At 42.9% G+C, this 27,876-nt stretch overlaps 1 protein-coding gene across 1 annotated transcript in view; it reads left to right on the top strand.

Moving 5' to 3' along the window:
* Positions 1 to 27,876, top strand: part of LOC137846933 (transportin-1-like) — a 41,537-nt gene that overhangs the window by 13,167 nt on the left and 494 nt on the right. Inside the window, exons 4-8 of the mRNA XM_068665037.1 lie at positions 2,549 to 2,719; positions 7,192 to 7,350; positions 9,681 to 9,906; positions 11,387 to 11,564; positions 20,608 to 20,680. Of these exons, the coding sequence (XP_068521138.1) occupies positions 2,549 to 2,719; positions 7,192 to 7,350; positions 9,681 to 9,906; positions 11,387 to 11,564; positions 20,608 to 20,680 (807 nt within the window). The remainder of the gene's footprint in view (positions 1 to 2,548; positions 2,720 to 7,191; positions 7,351 to 9,680; positions 9,907 to 11,386; positions 11,565 to 20,607; positions 20,681 to 27,876) is intronic.

The following is a 27,876-nucleotide window of genomic DNA, read 5'->3' as shown; positions in this document are numbered from 1 at the left end:
ATGAATATTCAATTAGCACCTATACATATTCATTACCTAACCCCGCCCACCCTCGCTTCGTATGCTAATTAGCTTATCAGTCCTTGCGCTTGCGCAAAAGTCTTCCAAGAATTGTGGGCCGGGGTCTTCAGGATGTGGGCAGTGGTCGTTGGGAGGAAGGCCGTAGGTCTTCCTCATAATGCACTTTTCACCTTTGCTTAATCAGTTGTTTTCCAAGCTGTAAAAAATGCTGAGTTGGCTTTCAGTTTAACTGAGGGTCGGCAGATAACAGGAAGTCTCAGTTAACAAGACAAGACAATTGACTCAAGTTATCTCAAGTCTCAGCCTGACTAACGGTTAACAGATACTGGGATGTTTTCAAATAACAAGATGCTTAAACATAACAGAAGGTCTACAGATAACAAGATGTCGTTTACTTTGTCCTTGCTAACTTTTAACCACAAGTTTTATTCTATCCTAAAGTGAGTTTATACTATATCAATACCGATTCACATTCAGAGGAGGAAATGGGGACAGATAGCAAAAATATCCCCATCCGAAATAAAGCTGCACCGCGAGGCAGAGAAATTCCTCTCACAGATTGGAGGAAAATTAAGATTGCGTGCACCATCTTGGCTCTATCGGCCATGCTAGCGTTCCCGGTCTGGGTGACAGACGGGGGGCAGAGGGTTCACTCACCAACAAACCCTAAGGATGTACAAGCGATTGTTAAAGCCATTGTGGATAAAGGGCTTCATTCTGCAATGGTCTCCACCCTCATAGATGGTGTTTTCAGGGGAGACGACATGCTCCCGTTTGATATCAAACAAACTTGTAGACTGATCTTTGACGGGGGTGGGATGATCATTTTTAAAACGAGAATGGGGGGACAACTGTATGAGACAACTGGCCCAAGTAACTGGGACGGATCACACACTGTATGGCTCTAGCCTGCAGCGGCGAATGGGTACGGACCTAACAGTGGTCACCCCCCGGGCGCAAGTCCAGGGCCTGAGGGCCCACGAAGGTATGGCAACTCGTGCAGCCAGAGAAGCTCCAAACAGCCGACGCCCCAACTTCAGAACAAAACTAATGAAAACTGAGTTTCTGTTCACAGGAACGGATCATCGGGCACCCCTGTAATCTGTATACCCCGGCGATATGAGAAGACAATAAGTCAGCAAGCGTCCTGTTTAAGCCTGAGAGTTCCACACTGGCAGAATCCAGACACCAGCGAAGCGGCCTCCGCGGGTGGGGGGCTGCAATGCGTTTGTGTGATCTTATCTTTGGACCTTGTATACTAAATATGCTTGTGTTGTTTGTTAAAAGTTGGTTAGAGAAAGTTAACATTATGTTGGTAGAACACCAACAACTACTTTAAGAGTGTATTTACTCAGGGTTACCAGTTACCTCTTAGTTTTCTCCTGGTTATTGTGCCTTATGTTTTTTAGTTAAGTTATGATGTCTACGTCTTAAGATTGTTATATTTTAGCTAATTTGGTTGTGCATAGGGAGGGGGGAAATGTGGGTAGTTAGGGTCTGGCGGCCGGAAGATGTCACGATGTACGGAAAGGTGGAGCCCCTCCCTTGATGGACAGTAGCGTGTGGCCTGTGCTGTAAGCAAGCGGAAGTGACGCTATGGGCCTCGGGTATATAAGCCCATGTGACTCGACAATAAACGCCATTTGCCATCCACCACGTTGGTGTCTGTGAGCCGATGGACCGAGCGGCCTGGGGTTGGCCGCCGTGCCGTTCCTGAACCAGGTCGCCACTGCCCCCTGAAGGCAACACAGGGTAGCATGAGAAGCATAAGAGTCCTTGACTCTGTGTAAGCACTGCTCAGCAACAACTAAAACATTGGTGTGTATCAGCACTATTTTCATCACAAATCCAAAACTTAACACCATACAAGCCTCTATAAAGAAAAATAACTTGAGCCCGGTCAAATGAACACACCTGTAAATCAGAATGATTCAGCTGTTAGGCCAGACCCAGTCTTCCATCTGTTCAATGGAGAATTATCTTTCTGGGGCAAGGTGTGCTGTTCCAACTACTGAATGCTAACTGTTACCATGCTTGTTGGAAAATAATCCATGGCCTTTCCTGCTTTGCCCTGACCCTCTCTCACCCAACTTAGGCAGAGCTGGGATACTTTTACCCAAGAACTATTGTAACAATGCAGCCTAAAAAAAATGTTCAGAATTAGTTCTAATGCCCTTCTAGACTGAACTACACTTTTTCCATCACAGTGTTTTAGGATATGCCTCTGTACCAGACTTTCTCTATCACTTCTTTCCAATTCATTCACATCGAGAGTGATTTCTTAACAAGACAGATACTTTGTGCTTTTATGTGAGCTTAACTCTCTTGCTTTTTTTTTTTTTTTCCCTGTTATTTTCTGGTAAATACTGTAGCAGAATGCAGGAATAATAACATTTTTAGTTAGCTGGGTAGCACAAGTGGGAAGTGAATCTTTCATGTGGTTATGAAATTCTGAACTGAAATTTATACTGTGTTCTTAACTTCCTTAAGCAATATAGTTACACTGATGAAATATTTTGATGACAAGGGGATATTGAAGAAGATGAAGCTATTCCAGATAGTGAACAGGACATAAGACCTCATTTTCATCGTTCACGGACAATGGCTCAGCAAAATGAAGAAGATGGTATTGAAAATGATGACAATGATGATGATGAACTTGACGATGATGATGATACTATTTCTGACTGGAATTTAAGTATGTCAAAGTAATGTGTAAAATGTTTTAAAATATAACTAAAAAAAATCCCACAGTAAAAATAGGACTTTGTATAGGAATACAGAAACTTTGCTTTTGAACAGAAAAACAGAAAAAGAATCATCTCCTGATATAACTGGTGATTTGGGGGGGTGTTCTTTCAGATGATATTTGAACCATATAACTGCATTGAGAAAAGCTTGCTATCTGTAAGCTTATTTCTTGTGAATATGGCAGATGGAGCTGCAAACATAATGGATGTAATTTAACAGATGCTTTGGACTTAAAATTTTAATTCTACAGAATAATACAAATCATATATCACAAATCATAGATTACCTGTTTAGCTTTACCTTTAAAAAAAAGTTCTTACACATTGTTCATAGCTGGGGGAAGCTTAAATAGTGCTTTCTTTTACTTTAGTCTACACTCTGAAACTGGCTACTGATGGAGAAGTTTGATTCTAACCAGAACATAATACCTCAGTTATGAAGAGTTGGAGATAGCTGTGAGGAAACCATAGTTTTGATGGTCTGTGTATGTGTCATAGGATCTTTAGGATTTTTTTTTTTATTATCATTATTATTATTTAAGTTCAGTGATAGCAGACAACAAGCAGAATTTTGGCAAATCTGATTTAAATATACTTTGCAAGCAGCCTCATTCTGGAACAGGCAAGGATTTGTCTTCTGACTATCTGCTTCCACATGAGATAGATCTGTAGCTGTCACACCGTCTTTTTTGTTGGTTCTAGTGCTGACCACCTGAAAAGGTAGAACACGTTCTCAAGTGGGTTATCAGAATGTCCCGAGTTGGAAGGGACCCACGAGGATCATCGAGTCCAACTCCTGGGTCCCCAAAGGACCACACAGAAAATCAGACCATGTGTCTGAGAGTGTTGTCCAAATGCTTCTTAAACTCCAGCATGCTTGGTGCCATGACCAAGCTTCCCTGGGGAGCCTGTTCTAATGCCTGACCATCCTCTTGGTGAAGAACTTTTTCCCGATATCCAGCCTGAACCACCCCTGTCACAGCTTCAAACCGTTCCCTTGGGTGCTATCACTGGTCACCAGAGAGAAGAGATCAGTACCTGCCCCTCTTCTCCCCTTCATGAGGAAGCTGTAGACTGTGATGAGGTCTCCCCTCAGTATTCTCTTCTTCAGGCTGAACAAACCAAGTGACCTCAGCTGCTCCTCGTACATCTTCCCCTCTAGACCTTTCACCATCTTTGTAGCCCTCCTTTGGACACCCTCTAACAACTTTATGTCTTTCTTATACTGTGGTGCCCAAAACTGCACACAGTCCTCAAGGTGAGTCTGCACCAGTGCAGAGTAGAACAGGACAATCACTTCCTTTGATCGGCTAGCAATGCCGTTCTTGATGCACCCCAGGATAGGGTTGGCCCTCCTGGCCACCAAGGCACACTGCTGGCTTATGTTCAGCTTGCTATCAACCAAAACCCCCAGATCCCTTTCCGCAGGGCTGCTCTCCAGCATCTCGTCCCCCAGTCTGTATGTATAACCAGGGTTGTGCCTTCCCAGGTGCAGAATCTGGCACTTGCTCTTGTTAAACTTCATATTGTTGCTGAAGGGTTATTTCCAGTCCAAGAGCTGACTTCTCAGTTATGATACTTATATTAATAGGAAATCATACTGTAAATTTTTTTTGACAACTTAATAATGTGATTTTGAACTACTTCATTCAGCCCCGAGAAGCCATAGAAATGAAATGCCTGATCTTGGTGGCTGCCTCAGTTCTGGTTCAGAAGGTTCTCAACAATTGTACTTCAACTTGTCCTTGCACTTTTTTTTTTCTTCTCACTGTATCATGAAATACATATTACAGGAAAGTTTCTTCCCTAAAGAACCTTTTTTTCAGTTTTGAAATTTAGATGATTCGTCCACATAATTTTTATTTTTTCTTACAGAGCCCTGAGTTTTCACAACAGATGAATGTACCTTGAAGTTTATGGATCAAAAAAATTTGGCACATATCTAAATTTTTAAATTATTTGTGGTGGTTTTACCCTGCTGGGCAGTTGAGCTACACCACAACTGCTCTCTTGCTCCCCCTCCTAAAAGAAAACAGGGGAGAAAATATGATGGAAAGGGCTCAAAGGTTGAGATAGGGACTGGGTGATCACTCACCAATTATTGTCACAGGCAAAACAGACTCAGCATAGGAAGATTAATATAATTTATTACCTATCACTAGCAGACTAGAACAGTGAGAAACTAAAAACACCTTCCCTCCCCCCTCCACCCTCTTCAACCTCCTCCCCTGAGCAGCACAGGGGAATGGGGGTTGTGGTCAGTCTATAGCACTTCCTCTCTGCCACTCCTTCACAGTCACTCTCTTCCCTTGCTCCAACATGGGGTTAATCCCACGGGATGCAGTCCTTCCCGAACTGATCCTGCGTGGACTTCCCACAGGCAGCAGCTCTTCAAGAACTGTTCCAGATATGGGTCCGTACCATGAGGTATATCCATCAGGAGCACGCTGCTCCACCTTGGGTCCCCCACAGGCAGCAGCTCCTGCCAGGTCACCTGCTCATGTGTGGGCTCCTCTCCATGAGCTAGAGGTCTGGCCTGGAGTCTGCTCCATCAGGGGCTCACCATGGGCTGCTGCCTCCTTCAGGTCAGATCCACCTGCTCCACCATGGGCTCCTCCATGGGCTGCAGTGTGGAACCCTGCTCCACCGTGGTACACCATGGGCTGCAGGAGAATAGCCTGCTCCACCATGGTCCTCTCCACAGGCCACAGTGGAACTTCTACTTTGGCACCTGGAGTACCTCCTCCCCCTCCTTCACACACCTTGGTGGCTGCAGGGCTGTTTCTTAGAGGCCACCTCTACAGCCCCTTGCCATGTAAAAACAATACATTATTATTTTTGAAGAAAATATGGGCATAAATATGCTTATTTTTATAAATTCTCTTATTAGTTAGTTTTTAGATTCATAACACTGTTGTTGTCACTGTTGTGTGTAGAGATTGCAGAATTAAATACATATTTCCTGAAAATCATAGTTGAAATTGACAGAGAATGCCCTGTGGTCCAGAGTTTTGATTAAAATGGCGAGGAAGCTAAAGCTACTGTGAGTGGTAGCCTGAAAGAGAAAGAGCAGAACAGTTGGGGAAATCTGTATTGAAATATGTCATCTGGGCTCGAGAGATTTCGGATTATCTGAAATTCAGAATTTCGTGCCCTATTTCTTAGCCTCTGTTGTATATTTGATTTCCAGTTTGAACAGAGAGGAAACATCAGTGCAGCCTAACAGTTAACAGCGTTGTTTACTAATGACACCTGGTAATTAATTATGGGAGCCCTCCATTTTTTGCCTCTAGTAGAAAGCTGAAACAGCCTTAGCTAATAACAGCATGTATTGATCTTTGTTGAGAGTTGGTGATGTTTATTATTTTGTAATTGAGATGTGCTCTGTGTTGAGGGTTTATGTTTTGGTTCATGCAAATCTGTTGGACCTCATCTAGGAGCAGAGCAGAAAGGTTTATATTCATTATCTATTCTAATAGTTCCTACCTCCCAGCTGAAACTTATCTGTGTCATATTTGGGTCTACTAACAGTTCAGGTCCAGTTTAGGATTTCTGCATGTTACGTATGCTATGTATGTTTTGCCTGATATCTGTCTTGTATGTAATTTTGTTCCAGTTGGACCATTTCTAAGAGATTAATAAGGACCTGAGATTTTAATAACCAAAAAAAGCAGTATAAATTCTATAATACAAAGTTTCTTTACAAAACAATCTTAGAATTGTTTTTCTAGACATAACACCACAGCAGAAAAATAGTAAGGATTTCTTAATCATATTTTGAAGTTGTTACTGATTTTTCTTTAATATGTTTTTATTTGGTAAAAACACAAGATTAAAAGCTTTCAAATTATTTTTGAGGTGTTCTTTGTACTGGTGCATCAGAAAAAAGCAATAATGTATAAGAGCTCAGAACAGAGGCTGATGGATTCCTTTCAGTCTGTAGAGAATGATTTTTATTATTTTTTTTATTAATTTATTTTTACTTTAATTTGGTTTGAAACATGGATCGTGTTTGAACATTTTTGTTTCAATCAAATGCTAATTTTTTTTAGGTCATCACTCCTTAGTTTCTCCAGTATGTTACATTTATGTCACAGACCTTACCTCTTCCTTAGTGTTACACCATCCTGAAATTACATAGTGTATGCAATGTTGCAATATGATTGTGTGGTTCCTGTAAGTGAGAGTTTCAACTTCCCCAGTGTATACATCTTTTTAGTGGTTATTCTAAATACTGCAAAACTGGTAGCTGTAGCTTTTCACCAGCACACAGTAGATCACCATGTATTGTAATGAAATGGAAGTATCCTTCTTTCTAATGCCCTGAGACTTCACTGGCGGCTCAAAGTTAAAATAAGAATTATACTAACTACAACTGGTTGTATAATAAGCAGAGATTCTTGCTGTTGATTCCCCTCAGGGAAATGTTCTGCTGCTGCTTTAGATGTCCTGGCCAATGTACATGTATTTCATGATGAACTTCTGCCATACATCTTGCCTCTTTTGAAGGAACTGCTCTTCCATCCAGAATGGGTAGTTAAAGAATCTGGTATTCTTGTGCTTGGAGCAATTGCTGAAGGTAAGGCAGCAGTGCATATCAGATTGCTGAGTTTTCAATTAGCTCTAAAGTAGCTCTGTGATTCATTCTAGGTGCATTTACTTGTGTAAAGAAGTATATGTCCTTAGCTGATTTGGTTTTGGTGATTGATCTCTACTAGTTGGTGATTGCAGTTATTTAATTTTTCATTTTCAAATCTATGCATGTTTGAGGGACTAAAAATCTTAAATATTTTCTTTTATTCCTCCCTTTCTTAACTCTGCAGTATATATTTATTGGTCACTCATGGAGTACTACCTTGATTTGATACAAGAAGAATATTTAATAAATTTGAGATTTACATTTCATTCACTGTTTTTAGAAATGGAAAAGACCAGTCTTTGAACTTCAGTGCCCTGAGCTGCTTCTTGTTGGCAATTCTTTGATTTAAGTGTCATAATATGTGTCAGAAATTGGCTGATGTAATTGCCAAGCCTCTCTCCATCACATTTGAAGAGTCCTGGCAGTCAGGCAAAGTCCCTGATGACTGAAAAAAGGGAAGCATCACTCCCATTTTTAAAAGGGTAGAAAGGAGGACCTGGGGAACTACAGATAGGTGAGCCTCACCTCTGTGCCTGGCCAAGGTCATGGAAAAGATCCTCCCAGAAGCAAAGCTGAGGTACATGCAAGACAAAGAGGTGAACCGAGACAGCCAGCATGGCTTCACCAAGGGCAAATCATGCCTGACCAATCTGGTGGCCTTCTATGATGGAGTGACTGTATCGGCTGACAAAAGAAGACCGATCAATGTCATCTACCTGGACTTCTGTAAGGCCTTTGACACCTGACATCCTTGTCTCCAAATTGGAGAGAGATGGATTTGATGGGTAGACCGTTCAGTGGATAAGGACTTGTCTTGAAGGTCACACCCAGAGAGTGGTAGTCAAGGGCTCTATGTCCAAGTGGAGGCCAGTTACGAGTGGTGAAAGCAGCCCTGCAGAGAAGGACTTGGGGGTTCTGATGGATGAAAAGCTTGACATGAGCCAGCAGTGTGCGCCTGCAGCCCAAAAGGCCAACTGCATCCTGGGCTGCATCAACAGAGGAATGGTCAGCAGGTCAAAGGAGGTGATTGTCCCTCTCTACTCTGGCCTTGTGAGGCCCCACTTAGAGTACTGCATCCAGGTCTGGAGCCCCCAGCACAAGAAGGCTGTTGATCTGTTAGAGCGGGTCCAGAGTAGGGCCACAAAGATGACTGGGGGGGGCTGGAGCACCTCTCCTGTGAAGAAAGGCTGACAGAGCTGGGGCTGTTCAACCTAAAGAAGAAAAGGCTTCGAGGAGACCTCATTGTGACCTTTCAGTACATAAAGGGGACTTTTAAAAAACATGGAGAGCCACTCTTTGCTCATGCAAAAAATGACAGGACAAGGGGGAATGGTTTTAAACTAAAAGAGAGGAGATTTAGATTAGAGGTTAGGAGGAAATTCTTCATGCAGAGGGTGGTGAGGCACTGGAACAGGCTACCCAGAGAGGCTGTGGATGCCTCATCCCTGGAGGTGTTCAAGACCACATTAGATGAGGCCCTGGGCACCCTGATCTAGTGGGTGGCATCCCTGCCTATGTCAGGGGGGTTGGATCTAGATGATCTATGAGGTCCCTTCCAACCCGAGCCATTCTATGATTCTGTGATAACTTCTATTTCTTTGTTCTTAGTCACAAGCTTGGCCTTCTGTCTGTATTTCTAGCATCTATGTCCATTTTGCAAAATGAAGGAATACATTTGGGTCCATTCCTGGATTATCTTTCTTTTTCACAGTGCCTTTTTCTTTGTTGCTAGAAAACTTTTGTTGGTTTTGATTTCAAGACAAGCAAGGTAAAAGTTCTTCTAGCAAGTGTATTACTGCCCTTGTTGACTTGAAAGGTGTAGCTTTTATTGCTGCTCAGTATTTGTGTGATGCTAGGAGAAGACAAGAAAATTAGATTTCTCAATGAATCCTTTTAAATGATGTGATTATTTGTTATAAAGGTCAAATTTTTCTCTACTTGTTTTAGTCACTGAGTTGACTGATGTAGGACATGCAAATTTTATAAACTCATTTTACTTAGATCTACGTGTTGTAATCCATTTAATAAAACAGTATTTCTAGAGATTGGCAAAACACTGAAGTAGAAATATGGTTGAAATTAATATAAATGTGATTGTAGATTTTATTTATTGTTTATTGTAAGGTTTCTTTTTAGGACTTAGGATTGCTTTGTATATTGTTAAAATGTATTACTACATGATAAAGAATGAAAATATGTCCCTTCTAGAAAAGAAAAAAAAAAAAAAGTTTTGGTTCTGGTACTGCAATAACTATATTTTTTCCTTATAGGCTGCATGCAGGGTATGATTGCATATCTTCCTGAGCTGATCCCTCACCTTATTCAGTGCCTTTCCAACAAAAAGGCTCTTGTGTGCTCCATTACATGCTGGACTCTTAGTCGCTATGCACACTGGGTAGTTAGTCAACACCCAGACACATACTTGAAGCCATTAATGACTGAGTTGCTAAAGCATATCCTGGATAGCAACAAGAGAGTACAAGAAGCTGCCTGCAGGTAAGCCAAAGCTTCAAAACCAAAAAGTACTGTTCATGACACTGCTTTTTTATGGAAAGATATTTTAATGCCTTTATCAATGAATGCATGACTTCATTTCTATTTTATTTTATTTTATTTTATTTTATTTTATTTTATTTTATTTTATTTTATTTTATTTTATTTTATTTTTAACTTGAGTAGGTTCAGCTGTTTCTTGAGTAGTCACAAATTACTCTTGAGTTGTAATAAGTCAAGGGTCCTGGCAGCTCCCTCAGCTGCCTCAATGCCAGAAAAAAAGCCCTGCCCACCTCGATGCCCCGCTCCACTGCAGAATGTGTCTGCCCTGGAGCCGATCACCTCGGTGTGTGGCTGCAAAATGTCAAGTCAAAACATACTAGCTTTATAAATAGCAATATAATTTAGCAATACTTCTTGGAGAGGAGCAAAAACAACCTGCATCCTTATAGTAAATAGCTGCACGGATCATTAGTCTACTACATTGAAAATTGGTTGTAGGATACTATATGTTTTCATCACTATCTTCTGTATCATCTCAGATGCCTAACTTTCATTTCTGTGCTACTGAGAAACTGCTCCTTTAGTTGGGGGTACCCAAAAAGATATTGAAACATGTTTTCCTGCTCACGTTCTATGCCTTTCTGAAAGAATACTTCAAAATAATATAATAAAAGAATAAATAAAATAATGCTAGTCACTCAAAGCGTTCACAGTTGCACTGTTAAGAAAAAGGCATTTGTGTACTTGGTAGAGGGCTAAGTAGGAGCTTGTTCACCTCATATTTTATTGTTTCTCTGAAGTGGCACATATTGGGGACTTTTGTTTGCTTTTTTTTTGTTTTTGTTTTTGTTTTGTTTTGTTTAATGCTTGTTTAACACTTGACAAAGGAGCTGTGAAGTTTCCATGATGTCATGATTTGTGCATTGACCAAGGCTGGCTAAAATTGTTTGTCAGCTGTCTTTGCTTCTAGTTTTCCATGCCTTTGTGTCTGTTTTTCTATGTAGTTAACTGCTGAGAATACAGTCTGATATTGGTGCTATACTGGCACAACAGCACTGGGGCTTCTAGATGCAGCTGCAGCAGCAGACATTAAATACAGTGAGCTGTTTTTAGCTGAAATAAGCATTTGTTGTTATGGTTCCTACTATTGCAATTAATACATTGTAACTTATGTATAGTAATGCTGGGGGGGGCATGGGGGGGGGCTTCCTGTGTACACATAACAGGAATATTTTTGAATTTTCTTGATCGCAGTTTAAGAGCTGAATCCTTATGTGTTTGTTCAAAATAGAATGAGATTACCTCAGTAATACCATTTTAAAAACATACCTTGGATGAATTTGAGGACTAAATACAATTTTATGTTTAAACAGAAATGGGTAGTGTGGGGTGTTTTGGGGTGGTGTTTTTCAAGGTACTGACTGACCTGTTGTGTTTTCGTGGGTTTTGTTTATTTGTTTTGTTTGTTTTGGTCCTTAAGTGCATTTGCTACTCTAGAAGAAGAGGCTTGTACAGAGCTTGTTCCTTATCTTGCATATATACTTGATACTTTGGTCTTCACATTTAGTAAATACCAGCATAAAAACCTGCTGATTCTTTATGATGCTATAGGAACTCTAGCAGATTCTGTAGGACATCATCTAAATACATGTAAACCAGTGAGTATACCTTATGTTCTGTAAAAGCACTTGTCATATATTGAAAAACTGGCTCAGTGGTTATTGCAATGTGCTTTACATGTTACAAAAGAGAAATGCTGATCTTTCTGTGTAGATTTTGATAATACTAAATATATACATGTAAAATACATAGACTGCCTTGCCTATTACACAACTATTCTACTATTATACAAATACTTTCCATTTTTAATAAATGTCTGTGTATGTGGTGGCTTGTGAAATGTGCTTTTCATCATGATTTTTTTTCCTGTTCTCAATTTTTCAGCACAGAGGAGATATGTATATCAATATAAATGTTAAATAGGACTTCATTGAAATTGGTGCAATGTGTGCTAATTTCTAATGAGTGGTGGTTGTTTTGTTTTGTTTTTTTTTTTGGGGGGGTAACCGCTTTCAGTATAGCTAAGCTGTTCTGTGTGTCCCTTTTCCAGTGTAGTGGAGCACATCATCGGTAGAAATTGCTTTATCAGAGAGTACAATAGACATGCAAATTTATGTATAAACACAGAATACTTTGGACAAAGCACAGATAACACACAATATGGGCAAAAAACATTTTTTGTCTTGTTTTGTTTTTGTTTTGTAGCATACATTTGTTTATTAATAGCATATGCGTATGTGTTGTGTGCATCTTCTTATGACAGCTATTGAAATTTGTTTTATTTCTATGTAGTGCTTCACATGGCACAGGCACGCTAGAATAAAACAGTTTGGGTTGTTTCCATGGTATCTTACTTGCTGTCCAAGACCCCATACTATCAAAGGACCTTTTTCTCAATCTCTCTCTGGCCCTGGTCAGCTTAACATTTGACAGCACCTGAAGGAAGGAAGCTAAATGCAAGATCCTGGTGATGGTGGGACTTTCTTTAGTCACTTAGAATAGTCTGTCTTTGGACATAGCATTAGCTGACAACATCTGATGGATCTTTTGATACGTTCTGCTATAAATGAAGTCTCAACTCAATCTGAATTTAGTAATATTTATAAAAGAAATATTCATAAAAGGCAAGTAAACAGCGCTGGGTGCACGGGGAGTCTATGCTCTACCAACACGCACACACGAACATCAAACATTCTAAATATACAGAACATTGCTTTTACATACTAAACCCGAGTATGCCTATACATATGTACAATCAGAAAAGGTAACAAACAATCCTTTAAGTCCATGACTTAACAGTCTCCATTTTCCATTCCTTTTGTCTCAACTCTCAAATGAAGTCTCAACTCTGAATTTTTCATCACTATCTGCCTTCTGTTTTTCCCCATCTCTCCTCACATAGACCTTTTGTGCTTCCCTTAACAATTCTTCTAATCCTTTTTCATGCCAATCATCAAGTTTCTCCAATTTCTTTTGGATGTCTTCCCAGGATTTTGCTACAAACTGGGTTCTCAACAGTGCCCCTCCTGCAGGGGAATCAGGATCTATACCCGAGTACATCTGAAGGCTTTTTCTCAGCCTGTCTAACCATTCAGTTGGAGATTTGTCTCTGCACTGACACTCGTTAAAAGCTTTATTTATATTTTGTCCCCTTGGAACCGATTCCTTTATCCCTTGTATCGTTATGGTCCTAAGATCCCTCATATTTTGCCTACCCTGAGCAGCCTGATGATCCCAGTTAGGGTTGGTATTTGGCCATTTCACATCCCCTGGAGGACCTCCCTGATTTTGTCTTTCCCACAGTCTCATTCCTGCTTGCCTGATCATTCCTCTTTCTTCTATAGTGAAGAGGATTCCTAATATGGACCGCATTTCTTCCCAGGTATATGTGTTCGGACCTAGGAACTGGTCCAATCTTTCGGCAACTCCTAAAGGGTCATCTAAAAGGTTTCCCATTTCCTTCTTAAAATTTCTTAAATCTGACGTGTTCAAAGGAACCACTACAAACCCTATTCCCCCCTGGTTCCCCCCAAGGGGTACCTCCCTCAAAGGGTAAAGGCCTCCTAAATCATCAGTCCGGCCTCGTGTTTCACTTTCCTCCCTTTCTGTGGCTCTTATCTTACTTCTAGTCCTTTGTGCAGGAGGAGAGGGATAGAGAACAGGGGCCGTGGGCAATAGACTTTCAAAATGTGGCGGTTCTGGTTGCCATGAATAGGGAGGGGGTATATTATCCAGAGGTTCCCATTCTTCCTTTCCCCTGTCAGTTCTTGTATTTAAAGTGAATATTTGTTTTGGGGGAAATGCATTTGAGGCTCCTACCCACAGAGCCGCATAATTGCTTTCTTCTTGGTTAAAAGGCTCCTTAGAGTTAACATAGCGGTTTAATGCCTGACATACCCAATCCTCAAAGGATCCAAAAACTGGACAAAAAACATGTGGCCTTAAAGGTTCCTTTGGCCATTTTATCATACAAAATTGAGCCATTTTCTCTTTATTTTTTCCTTTCCTCGATTCCCAAACATCCCAATATTTTAACATTATCCCTAATGGGCTTTCTGGTGGAATGTCTGGGCTCTCTGAGTCTCCCAGGTCAGAGAATCTACTTTCCCCCAGACCCATCCTGGAACCTTCAAATAAGTTACGAATCCCTGAAACCCTTAAAGAGGTTCCGAATCCCTGGCCGAATCCCTGGAAGCTTAAAATAAGTTCCGAATCCCTGGAAACCTTAAAGAGGTTCCGAATCTGTCCTGGTTTCAGTTAGAATTAATTTTCTTCCTAGTAGCTGGTGGAATGCTATGTTTTGGCTTAGGATGAGAAGAGTGCTGATAACACCCCAATGCTTTAATTGTTGCAGAGCAGTGCTTATACTAAGCCAAGGACATTTCAGCCTTTTGCTCTGTCCTGCCAACGGGCAGGCTGGGGGTGCAGTAAGAGCTGGGAGGGGACAGACCCAGGACAGGTGACCCAAACTAGCCAAAGGGGTATTCCATACCATCTGACGTCATGCTAAACAATATATAGGGGTGGCTAGCCGGGGGGAGGGGGCCGGACTGCTCGGGGTTAGGCTGGGCATCGGTCAGCGAGTGGTGAGCAATTGCATTGTGCATCACTTGTTTGTACATATTATTATTACTTTCCTATTATCACCATTGTATCATTATTATTATTATTGTTATTATTATTTTTATTATTATTTTCCTGTCTTATTAAACTGTCTTTATCTCAACTCACAGGCTTCACTTTCCATTTCTCTCCCCCGTCCCAGAGAGGGAGGGGGGAGGGTGAGCGAACGGCTGCGTGGTGTTTAGCTGCCGGCCGGGTTAAACCACGACAGAATCCCTGGCTGTGTTTGTGTAGAGGTGTCTTGCAAGTGGTTAACCCACCCACGAATTCCTAGACCAATCGCTTCGGTCCTTCACCGGCCGAGTCCCTCGCGGGAGATCGGAACCGCGGTTAGAAGACCTCCGCACTCGCTTCGGAACTACGTTCCGTCTCAGTCACACCCTTACACACAGTCACACAGCCGAATCCCACCCAACCAAATGGTATACTCACAAATCCTCTTCATTCACTGACGGAGAGCTTTTTTTTTTTTTTTTTTTTTTAATTTGCCTCTTGTTATAAGTTAGACCACACAATTTACTGGTCTATTGAAATTATTTTATTAATCAAGTAAGCAGACACAAGCAAAACAGCGCTGGGCGGCCGGGGAGTCTCCGCTCCACCACGGCATGCAACTTCCCCTTTCCAGTGTTGCTGTTTTATAGCATTGGAGTTCCGGCTTGTCGAGACTTGTTGACCTGTCGAGACTTGTCGACTTGTCGAGACCTGTCGCCTTGTCGAGACTTGTTCTGAGGCTGCGCAGTCTGTTGTTGGGGGTCGTTATTCTTCCTCCGGTGATCACGCGTTGTGCTTGTGTTCAGGTGGGGGCAAAACAGGATGTCTTGCGGTGGATGGGTGGTATCTTACAGAATCTTTGTTTTAACAAGGATGTTTACCCAACCCCCCTTCCCCATTTGTCCCCATGTTACAATGCCGTGAGTTGTGAAACCTTATCTCCTCAGTAGATTCTTTAAATTCTCAAGGACAATGAACAAACCCCTACTAATTTATCACACCTCTTACGTTCGAAATCTTGTTGAACTCTAGCGCCGCTATCGGCAACGGCCACTAGGTGGGGCGCCTCCCTTTACCGGTCGCAGATCCAAAGTCCAAGAAGATCATGTCGGGGTCACCAATTTGTTATAAATGAAGTCTCAACTCTGAATTTAGTAACATAAAAGAATATTTATAAAAGGCAAGTAAACAGCGCTGGGCGCGCAGGGAGTCTATGCTCTACCAACATGCACACGCAACCGTCGAACTTTCCAAATATATATAGGACATTGCTGTTACATATTTACAAGAAACCCGAGTACGCCTATACATATGGATATCCTATCCCCGCTTCATATTATAATTATTTTTGTGGTGGTCGTTGTGGGTGAAAGGCTCACGGTTTCCCCATCACCATTAGCAACCTTTTGTTCCAGACTGCAGGAGCGGCTTCGACTGTCTCCCTCTTCTTCTGCACATGCTCTGCCCACCACAAGGTTCCCAAAAGCAACAAAACGTGATTGCTTTTCCCGCGTTTTGTTAACACTTGAAACCACACTAAACAATAAATGTTAACAGTTCTAACCAGCAACCCCCCCCCCGCAACTTCCGTGCATTAACAGAGGGGAAAACAAGCAATCCCAGATGGCAGGGTGTCGCCTCAATCACCCTTCTTTATTTCCTCTAAACTCTTTACATTCCTGATGACCTCATTCTTAAAGAGTTTGATGTTATCACCAACCACAAGGCTTTACGACCCCCATTGCCACATTCCCAAATCTCCCCCTTCTTTATTAATATCAACCATTTTTCTGACATATAACAATTCCAAAAACAAGTCTCAGGTAATAGAAGTTACACATAATTTTAGTTATGTTGTGCTAAAACTGCCATCAAAAATCTAGATTTTTGTGCATAATACCACAAATTAAAGTGTATTTTCTTTGTAAATTTAAAGAGTTATTTTTTTTATATATGCCAATTGATTTTGTTTCAAACTGTTATGTATGGAGTGGTAATTCGTGTCGAGAAAATGGTTGATATTAATAAAGAAGGGGGAGATTTGGGAATGTGGCCATGGGGGTTGGAAAGCCCCGTGGTTGAGATAACATTAGACTCTTAACGATGAGGCCATCAGGAATATAAAAGAGTTTAGAGGGAACAAAGAAGGGTGATTCAGGAGACTCCATGGGTTGCTTGTTCTACAGCCATTAAGGCATGGAAGTTTCTGTGTGTTTGCTGTTGCTGTTATTTGCAAAGTTGTTTGACCAATGAAAAGTTGTTTTGAAAAGAACTGCTGTGGAGAGAAGGGTATAAGAGGGGAGCCTGCCCTCAAGATAAAAAAGGCAACACGATGAAGTTACATCAATAAAGAAGCAGGAAAAAAGAAGTGAAGAGGAACAGGCTGGCAGAATGGAGACCAGGACGGGAACAGGCACATTGATTGCCTCAAGAAGATAGGTTTGGCCAAACTCAGCAAACTGCTCAGAGAAGCTCATACAGAAAGTCGCTGGAAATAGGTGCACCGGAGCTGGAGAGAAGCTCAAGCTGAGAGAAGAGGACCCACGTGCACAACTGCCTCTCGCTGGTAAGCAGTTGCGCATTATGGGGAATCATACGTCCTTTGTAACAAAGACCATCCTGGTAACCTTACAGCTTATTCTCCTTATTAACAGACAGTTTATGATCCTGAAACATGGGACCAAACTGAGGTCAAGGTGTGGGACTCTGCAACTAAAAATGACTGGGATTGCTCAGCACCTGGCAAGCAATCTCTGAGGCCTTAAAGAGCCATTTGGAGCCACAATCACAAACGTGTGGTTTGCCAGACAGTGAGGGAGCTGCGGGCTCCTTTACTGATCCGACTGCTACGCCATCGGCCCCTCTGCTGCTACAGCTATCGAAGGCTTTTGCTGTTGCGCCCCCTGCTGACCTGAACGTGCCTTTTGACCCAGGCCTATTGGCCTTGAAAAGGAGATGGATATGTTTTTCTTCAGTCTGGGAAGAACAGGATACATAAGGCCCAAAGACCGAGTTGCTTGACAACTTAAAGCGAGACATATTGTTCAAAAGGAATGGAAAATGGAGACTGTTAAGTCATGGAACTTAAAGGATTGTTTGTTCTTTCCTGATTGTACCTATGTATAGGCATACTTGGGTTTAGTATGTAAAAGCCATGTTCTATATGTTTAGAATGTTTGATGTTCGTGTGTGCGTGTTGGTGGAGCATAGACTCCCCACACACCCAGTGCTGTTTACTTGCCTTTTATATGTTTTATAAATATTTGTTTTATAAATATTACAAAATTCAGATTGAGTTGAGACTTCATTTATAACATAGACGAAGGCCCGTCCCAGTTGGAGGGGGTAAGTTGCCTAAGGCAAGGCAACTTACCCCCTCCATTGCTACATTGTCTGTCAAGAAAGACAGAAGGATTATTGTCATGGGGGACTCCCTTTTGAAAGGAACAGAGGGCCCAATATGCCGACTGGACCCAACCGACAGGGAAGTCTGTTGTCACCCTGGCTTTACGTACAGACTGGGCTATGAGATGCTGGAGAGCAGCCCCACAGAGAGGGATATGGGGGTTGTGGTTGACAGCAAGTTAAATATGAGCCAACAATGTGCCCTGGCAGCCAGGAGGGCCAACTGTATCCCGGGATGCATCAAGCACAGCATTGCTAGTCGGTCGAGGGAGGTGATTGTCCCGCTCTACTCTGCATTGCTGCGGCCTCACCTCGAGTACTGTGTGCAGTTCTGGGCACCACAGTACAAGAAGGACATTAAACTGCTGGAGAGTGTCCAGAGGAGGGTGACGAAGATGCTAGATGCTGATGAAGGGCCTAGAGGGGAAGACATATGAGGAGCAGCTGAGGTCACTTGGCCTGTTCAGCCCGGAGAAGAGGAGGCTGAGGGGGGACCTCATCACGGTCTACAACTTCCTCGCGAGGGGGAGTGGAGAGGCAGGTGACCTATTCTCTGTAAACACCCATGATAGGACCCATGGGAATGGTGTTAAGCTGAGGCAGGGGAAGTTTAGGCTGGACATCAGGAAGAGGTTCTTCACCGAGAGGGTGGTTGCACACTGGAACAGGCTCCCCAGGGACGTAGTCACTGCACCAAGGCTGTCTGAATTTAAGAAGCGATTGGACTGTGCACTTAGTAACATGTTCTAAATTTTTGGGTAGACCTGTGCATTGCCAGGAGTTGAATTTGATGATCCTTATGGGTCCCTTCCAACTCATGATATTGTATGATTTTGTGAGATAAAACTTAAGAGTACATTTTCATATGGAATTAGTACTTCAGCACTATACATGTATAATTTTATAAGTTAGATCTGCTGAAAATTTTAGATGCTGCATATTGAAATTGAGTAATGTCAGGTAAAAAAGTATATTGCCATTGAGTTGCAGCTTTCGTTGAATATGTTTCAAACTGCTAGTATGTCCTACACCAAACTTTTTTTGGAAAATGCATCATCTGCTTTATTGCATGTTTCATAAAAACTGTTTACAAATGCCTGTTAATTAGTGTTGCATAGTATGTCCCTTAAACATAGGTTTTCTTTTTCTGTTTCATATAATTCTACTGGATTTTAGTATTAATGTATTTTGCTTCAAGTAATCCTGTTACATTATTTCCCACCTTTTTCTAAAGATTAGTCATCGTGAGTTGAGCAAACACCATTAAAACATATTTACATGATGATATCTTGTTCAGTTGGACCCTCAGAACAAATAACCAAATTGCCAAATCATCTCAAGATGTGATTTTGCTTTTCATGTGTTCTTATGCCTTTGTATCAGAAGTCATATTGTTACACGACTTTTATGAGAAAGCCTGTTGTGAACAGGAGAAATTAGGATTAAAGAATTATTTTTCTGCAGATAGTTGCTGTGATATATTAAATGTAAACTTATTTCTAAATATATTTTTACTGATAAATAGCAGACCTATTAAAATCCTGAATTCTAAATATAGGAAAAGAATAGCGTACTTAATGCTAAAACTTAAAATGGATAATTCCATTTTTCAAGATTATCCATAATAGTACAGTTGAATAAAAACTTTTTAAATTTACCTGCCATACACTTTTATCACAGAATCACAGAATTTCTAGGTTGGAAGAGACCTCAAGATCATCGAGTCCAACCTCTAACCTAACACTAACAGTCCCCACTAAACCATATCCCTAAGCTCTACGTCTAAACGTCTTTTGAAGACTTCCAGGGATGGTGACTCCACCACCTCCCTGGGCAGCCTGTTCCAATGCCTCACAACCCTTTCAGTAAAGAAGTTCTTCCTAACATCTAACCTAAAACTCCCCTGGCACAACTTTAGCCCATTCCCCCTTGTCCTGTCACCAGGCACGTGGGAGAACAGGCCAACCCCCACCTCTCTACAGCCTCCTTTAAGGTACCTGTAGAGAGCGATAAGGTCGCCCCTGAGCCTCCTCTTCTCCAGGCTGAACAAGCCCAGCTCCCTCAGCCGCTCCTCGTAGTACTTGTTCTCCAAATGTAGTAGAGAAGTCTGTATTTATAGTCTGTAGTAGAGAAGTCATGTATTTATGTAGTAGAGAAGTCTGAAGAGGGCAAAATGACTGCTTAAATCAGAAAGAAAACCATTGGATTTTAAATTGTGGTTTTGGTGTTCTCTCATTTAATAATTTAGTTTTTCTTTTACCCTGGAGAGTATACCATATATGTTGCTGCCTCTTATTTAGGGGGTGGTGATAATGCACTGGTGAAATCTTACGTTTATCATGCATAGATTCTGTTGATTTCTGTTTCTTAGTTATTTGTTGTTTTTTCTTTATTTTTTCCTCCTCCCCTTCATTTGTTCATGTCTTGGTTGGCGTTTGGTGGTGTATAACCGTGATTACATTACCTTCGCAATAACAATTGGTCGTCTTGGTTACGTTTGTCCTCAAGAGGTGGCCCCCGTGCTACAGCAGTTTATAAGACCCTGGTGTGTATTATTCAATCTTCTTTTCTTAAAATTCATGTTTCTTCACTCTTTTCTTTTCTCTATCTCACTTTTAGATATATTTTCAGTTGGTTTCAAAATCTCAGTCCTTAATCATTGACAACCATGTGACTAATCTTGTCCTGTCAGGTATGTGAGTTTTCAGTAGCACCATCATGTATTCTTTATGTTGTGGCTAACAACCAATTTATGCATGGAATAAGATTGTCACATGCTTGTTGTGTTAAAGCTTGACTATGAAAGAGCATTTTAAAATCCACCAGAATGCATGTCAATACTGTAAAATTTAAACTGTGCATTACTTAAAATTCAGTATGAGACTTGAATAGCTGTAAGGAACGTTATAGACTTTTTATGTATAAAATAGCTTGCTTGCTGCTGTAAAAGTTAAACACATGTTCTGTAAGTCGTATGGTGGTTTTACCGTACTGGGCAGCTAAACCCCACAACCGCTCTCTCACTCCCCCTCCTTTAGATGAGGAGGGGGAGAAGTAAAGCAAAGAACAACTCACGGGTTGAGATAAGGATAATTTAATTAAAGGGAAAATAATTATAATAATAAAATAAAGACTACCGAACTAACAATTTAACTAAGGGGAAATAAAAAGGGAAAGGGGAAAGGGAGGGGAAAAAAGGAAAATAAAAAGAAGGGAGGAAAACAAACAAACAAAATAAATGAAGGCTATATGGAAGTGCAGAGGAAAGAAATTACTCTCTACTTCCCACAAATGAGCGATGATTGACCACGTCCTTGAAGCAAGGCCTCAACGCACGCAGCCGGTGTTCGAGAGGAGGACCGACGTCTTCCAAACGAGAGCCCACCCCTCCCCTCTTCTTCCTGTTTCCACCTTTTATTGCTGAGTGTGACATCACATGGTATGGAATATCCCTTTGATTGGTTTAGGCCAGCTGCCCTAGTGATGTTTCTCTCCTCACCTTTTGCCCACCCCCTAGGAGGGTTAGAGAAAGGCCTAATACTGTGCCACTGCTGCTCAGCAGCAGACACAACACTGGTGTGATAACACTGCTGTTCCAGCTACAAGTACAGAGTACGGCACTGTATGGGCTGCTGCCGGGAAAGTTAACATTCCAGCCAGACCCAATACAACCTCCACCCCTTATTCCATAACATTTGTGTCACACTCAGATCCCCATACTTTAGCATACAAGCATCCTCATCATTATTCCTTGTCCTTTAACAGGACAAGGATTTAATAGGACAAGATTAATAGGCAGGTGTATCTTCTCATTCCATAGGTCTTTCTTGGAAAACGTTCATAAGAACTGTTGACGATTAGGTCTTCATCTGCCAAAGTGGTCACTCAAGGCAGGTGGAGTTGGATGTCTGGACGCGAGCACCAGCTTAGCTCAAGTCCTTGTTGCACTGCCCAGCTCTTTGCGAAGTTGACCTGTCGTTGATCCTACAGCATCTTCCTACAACATATAACTTAGATTACAGATTAGTTTTCTCTCAGTGTCAAATCTCCTTGAGGCACACACTTGATATCCCCATTCTTTTGCATGACCCACCAGGTATACCCTGGTCCTTGGGCGAAGACAATCCCACGAGTGGGTTTGCCTTTTCCCGAGGCAGGAGCAACCCACACTGCCTTCCCCATCCACCTTCCTACATGCACTACGGGAACTTTAGCTCCTTTCACAGTGTGTAGGGGTTTTGTTTCGGCAGGACCAGCACGGCTGTCAGACCCCCTATTGTTAACTAGCCAAGTGGCTTCTGGTAGATTTGTGTCCCATTGTTTCCATGTCCCAGCACCTAATGCTCGTAACATAGTCTTTAACAGTCCATTGTACCTCTCAACCTTCCCAGAGGCTTGTGGGTGATAAGGGATGTGGTATACCCACTCAATACCATGCCTCTTTGCCCAGGAGGTAACAAGATTGTTTCGGAAATGACTCCCATTGTCAGACTCAATTCTCTCTGGTGTACCATGACGCCACAATACTTGTCTTTCCAGGCCCAAGATAGTATTTCGGGCCGTGGCATGGTTTACAGGGTATGTTTCCAACCACCCAGTAGTTGCTTCTACCATGGTGAGTATGTACCGTTTGCCTTGGCGGGTTTTTGGAAGTGGTCCAATATAGTCAATTTGCCAGGCCTCACCATATTTAAACCCTAGCCATCTCCCCCTGTTCCAGGGAGATTTTACCTTCATGGCTTTCTTGATTGCAGCACAGGTCTCACACTCATGGGTAACCTGTGTGATGGCTTCAATGGTCAAGTCCACCCCTCGATCACGAGCCCATCTGTATGTGGCATCCCTCCCCAGATGTCCTGATGTTTCATGGGCCCATCGAGCTACAAACAGCTCACCCTTACGTTCCCAGTCTAGGTCCACCTGAGCCACTTCAATTTTCGAAGCTCGATCCACTTCTTCGTTGTTCCGATGTTCTACAGTAGCGCGACTCTTGGGCATGTGGGCATCTACATGACGTACTTTAACATCCAGGTTTCCTACCCGGGCAGCAATATCTTGCCACAGGGTAGCAGCCCAGATAGGTTTACCTCTGCGCTGCCAGTTGCTCTCTTTCCATTGCTGCAGCCACCCCCATAGAGCATTTGCCACCATCCATGAGTCAGTATAAAGATACAATACTGGCCAATTTTCTCTTTCGGCGATATCTAGGGCTAGTTGTATGGCTTTTACTTCTGCATACTGACTCGACTCACCTTCCCCTTCCATGGCCTCCACAACTCGTCGTATGGGATTCTACACAGCAGCTTTCCATTTCCGATGACTCCCTATCACACGGCAGGATCCGTCAGTAAACAACGCATACTGCTTTCTGTCCTCTGGCAACTCATTGTATGGTGGTGCCTCTTCAGCACGGGTTACCTCTTCTGTTGGTACTCCGAAATCTCTGCCTTCCGGCCAGTCCATAATCTCTTCCAGGATTCCTGGGCGATTGGGTTTTCCCATTCGAGCCCGCTGTGTAATTAGCGCTATCCACTTACTCCATGTAGCATCAGTTGCATGGTGTGTAGTGGGAATTTTCTCTTTGAACATCCAATGTAACACAGGTAACCGCGGTGCCAAGAGGAGCTGTGCCTCTGTACCCACAACTTCTGAAGCAGCTCGAACACCCTCATATGCTGTGAGTATTTCTTTTTCAGTTGGGGTGTAATTGGCTTCTGATCCTCGATAGCCCCGACTCCAGAAGCCCAGAGGTCGGCCTCGAGTTTCTTCTGGGGTTTTCTGCCAAAGGCTCCAGGTGAGGCCATGCTCCCCAGCTGCAGTGTACAGTATATTTTGCACAGCTGGTCCAGTACGGACAGGCCCAAGGGCTACTGCACGAGCTATTTCTTGTTTGATTTGTTCAAATGCCTGTTGTTGCTCAGGGCCCCACTCGAAATAGTTTCTCTTTCGAGTCACTCGATATAGAGGATTCACAAGCTGACTATAGCCTGGCACATGCATTCTCCAGAATCCCACGAGGCCTAGGAAAGCTTGTGTTTCTTTTTTGCTAGTTGGCGGAGACATTGCTGTTATTTTATTGATCACATCCATTGGAATATGGCGACGTCCATCCTGCCATTTTACCCCCAAGAACTGGATTTCCTGTGCAGGCCCCTTGACCTTGCTCTGTTTAATGGCAAAACCAGCTTTCAGGAGAATTTGGATTATTTTCTTCCCTTTCTCGAAAACTTCTTCTGCTGTGTTGCCCCACACGAGGATGTCGTCAATGTACTGAAGGTGCTCAGGAGCTCCCCCTTGCTCCAGTGCAGACTGGATCAGTCCATGGCAAATGGTAGGGCTGTGTTTCCACCCCTGGGGCAGCCGATTCCAGGTGTATTGGATGCCCCTCCAAGTGAAAGCAAACTGCGGCCTGCATGCTGCTGCCAAAGGGATGGAGAAAAATGCATTAGCAATATCAATTGTGGCATACCACTTGGCTGCCTTTGACTCTAGTTCGTACTGAAGTTCCAGCATGTCCGGCACTGCAGCACTCAGTGGTGGCGTGACTTCATTCAGGCCGCGGTAGTCCACTGTTAGCCTCCACTCGCCATTAGAATTTCGTACTGGCCATATAGGACTATTAAAGGGTGAGCGAGTCTTGCTGATTACTCCCTGACTCTCCAGTCGGTGAATCAACTCATGGATGGGAATCAGGGAGTCTCGGTTGGTGCGATATTGCCGTCGGTGCACCGTTGTAGTAGCAATTGGTACCTGTTGTTCTTCAACCTTCAGCAATCCTACAACAGAAGGGTCTTCTGAAAGGCCAGGCAAGGTAGACAGCTGCCTAATCTTTTCTGTGCTCAAAGCAGCTATGCCAAAAGCCCACCGGTATCCTTTTGGATCCTTGAAGTACCCTCTCTTGAGATAGTCTATGCCAAGGATACATGGAGCCTCTGGGCCAGTCACAATGGGATGCTTTTGCCACTCATTCCCAGTTAGACTCACTTCAGCTTCCAGTACAGATAGTTGTTGGGATCCCCCTGTCACTCCGGAGATACAGGTAAGTTCTGTCCCTTGGTAGCCTGATGGCATTAAGGTACATTGTGCGCCAGTGTCCACTAAAGCTTTGTATTCTTGTGGTTCTGATGTTCCAGGCCATCGGATCCACACAGTCCAATAAATCCGGTTATCCCTCTCCTCTACCTGGCCAGAGGCAGGGCCCCTCTAGTCCTGGCTGGAGCGTCTGCCACTTAATTCTTGCAAATGAGAGGTAGAGGTCTCTTCATCAGGGTCAAGAATAACATCAGCTCTTCTACTGCCTCTGGGGTACTGCCCCATGGAAACTGGAGCAGCACTTCTCTTAGGAGCCCCTCTTCTTGCTGCTGTATTTCCTTTCAGTTCACATACCCGAGCAGCTAGGGTTGAAGTAGGTACACCATCCCATTTCCTCATATCTTCCCCATGGTCACGCAGATAAAACCACAAGGTGCCACGTGGTGTACGTCTTGGGTACTCTCTCTCTTGAGCGCGCGAATGCTGATTCTTAGTGGCTGAAGTATCACTCTGTCTAAATGAGGGGGAATATACTCGTTCCACGAGCTTGTCAAGTCCTTTAGACAGTTTCTCCACAGCTGAGACACTGGACTGTAGCGGAGCAGAGAGATTGTCTTCATATTTTTGAAGCTGGCAGGACATATCATACATTGTTGGTCCCATCCCCTCATCCCAGTTAATTGCTGCCAGGGTACTGGCATGTGCTGATGGTGCACTCCGCACAAATTTACGCCACATGGATGTTGTGCACTGGACTTCATCGGGGTCTTGAGGTGTCTGGGCATTGTCCAAATCACTATAAATCATCTCCCGCACAGCTAATTCCCGCAGATGCTGGAGACCCTTATCTATAGTGGTCCACTTGCCTATTTGATATACAATATCTTCCTTATGGGGATATCTTTCTCTCACAGCCGCCAGGAGTCGTCTCCAGAGGCTGAGGGCCTGTGCTCCTCTCCCGATTACTTTGTCGATTACCCTTTCTCTAGAGAGGGATCCCAGCTGCTTGGCTTCATTGCCTTCTAATTGTAGGCTATTGGCCCCAGCATCCCAGCATCGGAGCAGCCAAGTGAGGATGTGTTCACCTGGGCGTCGACCATAATCCTTTCGTATTTCTCGCATCTCACTCAGGGATAAGGATCGAGTGATTTCTGATTCCTTTATGATTTCTGTCTCGTCTTCCCGCTGTTTTTGTGATGGCCCTGCTTTAGAGGTGCCTGCCATTTCCTCTTCTCCCTCCTCCTTAGAAGAGCCTTCTTCCCTTACTAAACGAGCTGATTTCCGTTTCCATTTTTTTGACTTGACTATGGGGGCGACTGATACCATAGTTGGTTGGTCTTTTGGGTCAGCCACATCGTGTGTTACTTGGTCATCATATTCAGAGACTTCCTCCCTCTCTTCAAGTTGCTGGATGATGTTAAACAGTGTTTGATAGGAATAAGCCAGGACCCAGCACAATGCTGCAAGCTGTCGTTCTCCGGCATTATCAGGGTCAGGACATACAACTCTCAAACATTCTACTAATTTTTTAGGATTTAGCACTTGCTCAGGGGTGAAGTTCAAAACTATTGGAGGAGACACTCGTGACAGGTATCTGCTAACATCATCCCACACACCTAGCCACTCACCACAAGACTGTTTCGGGACAGATTCCCAAGTAAGTTTTCTAAACAATCGACTAATCTTAGAGAGAAAATGAAACTGGTTGTTCAGAATTAGAAATAGCAATACATGGGTTACAGATGGATCTTCAAAATACTCCCAAACGGTTGTAATTAGCCCACTGTGAAAGAAGGGAAAGGTACCATTCTTAATATTATTAATAAGTTGGTGTCCAGATGAGAAAAGGAAGGCAGTGTAGTTCTGAATATTCTCTGAAAGATAGTTTCCATGGGACCCAAATGATAACAGTGCAGAGCCTGAATTCCAGATTAAACCCAAGGTCAGTGCTTGGCAGCACAGCGAATTAAAAAAAGTGAACACAGATTGTAGCACTTTGTCGGATCGGATATATAGGAGAAAGGAGAATATGACACGGATTGCATGACATAGGAACAAAGCTATTATTATTAACAGGGCAATGTACATGGTTACTAGCAAGCAAGCGTGTTAGTTATATGCGTTTAATCAATTCTATTGTTATCTCAACCCTTCGAGCCCCACGTTGGGCGCCAAAAAGGACTGTGGTGGTTTTACCGTACTGGGCAGCTAAACCCCACAACCGCTCTCTCACTCCCCCTCCTTTAGATGAGGAGGGGGAGAAGTAAAGCAAAGAACAACTCACGGGTTGAGATAAGGATAATTTAATTAAAGGGAAAATAATTATAATAATAAAATAAAGACTACCGAACTAACAATTTAACTAAGGGGAAATAAAAAGGGAAAGGGGAAAGGGAGGGGAAAAAAGGAAAATAAAAAGAAGGGAGGAAAACAAACAAACAAAATAAATGAAGGCTATATGGAAGTGCAGAGGAAAGAAATTACTCTCTACTTCCCACAAATGAGCGATGATTGACCACGTCCTTGAAGCAAGGCCTCAACGCACGCAGCCGGTGTTCGAGAGGAGGACCGACGTCTTCCAAACGAGAGCCCACCCCTCCCCTCTTCTTCCTGTTTCCACCTTTTATTGCTGAGTGTGACATCACATGGTATGGAATATCCCTTTGATTGGTTTAGGCCAGCTGCCCTAGTGATGTTTCTCTCCTCACCTTTTGCCCACCCCCTAGGAGGGTTAGAGAAAGGCCTAATACTGTGCCACTGCTGCTCAGCAGCAGACACAACACTGGTGTGATAACACTGCTGTTCCAGCTACAAGTACAGAGTACGGCACTGTATGGGCTGCTGCCGGGAAAGTTA

This window comes from Anas acuta, chromosome W (genome assembly GCF_963932015.1).
Source record: "Anas acuta chromosome W, bAnaAcu1.1, whole genome shotgun sequence".
Lineage (NCBI taxonomy): Eukaryota > Metazoa > Chordata > Aves > Anseriformes > Anatidae > Anas > Anas acuta.
Note: the sequence above shows the minus strand (reverse complement) of the source record. Positions and strands in the feature narration are given on the sequence as shown.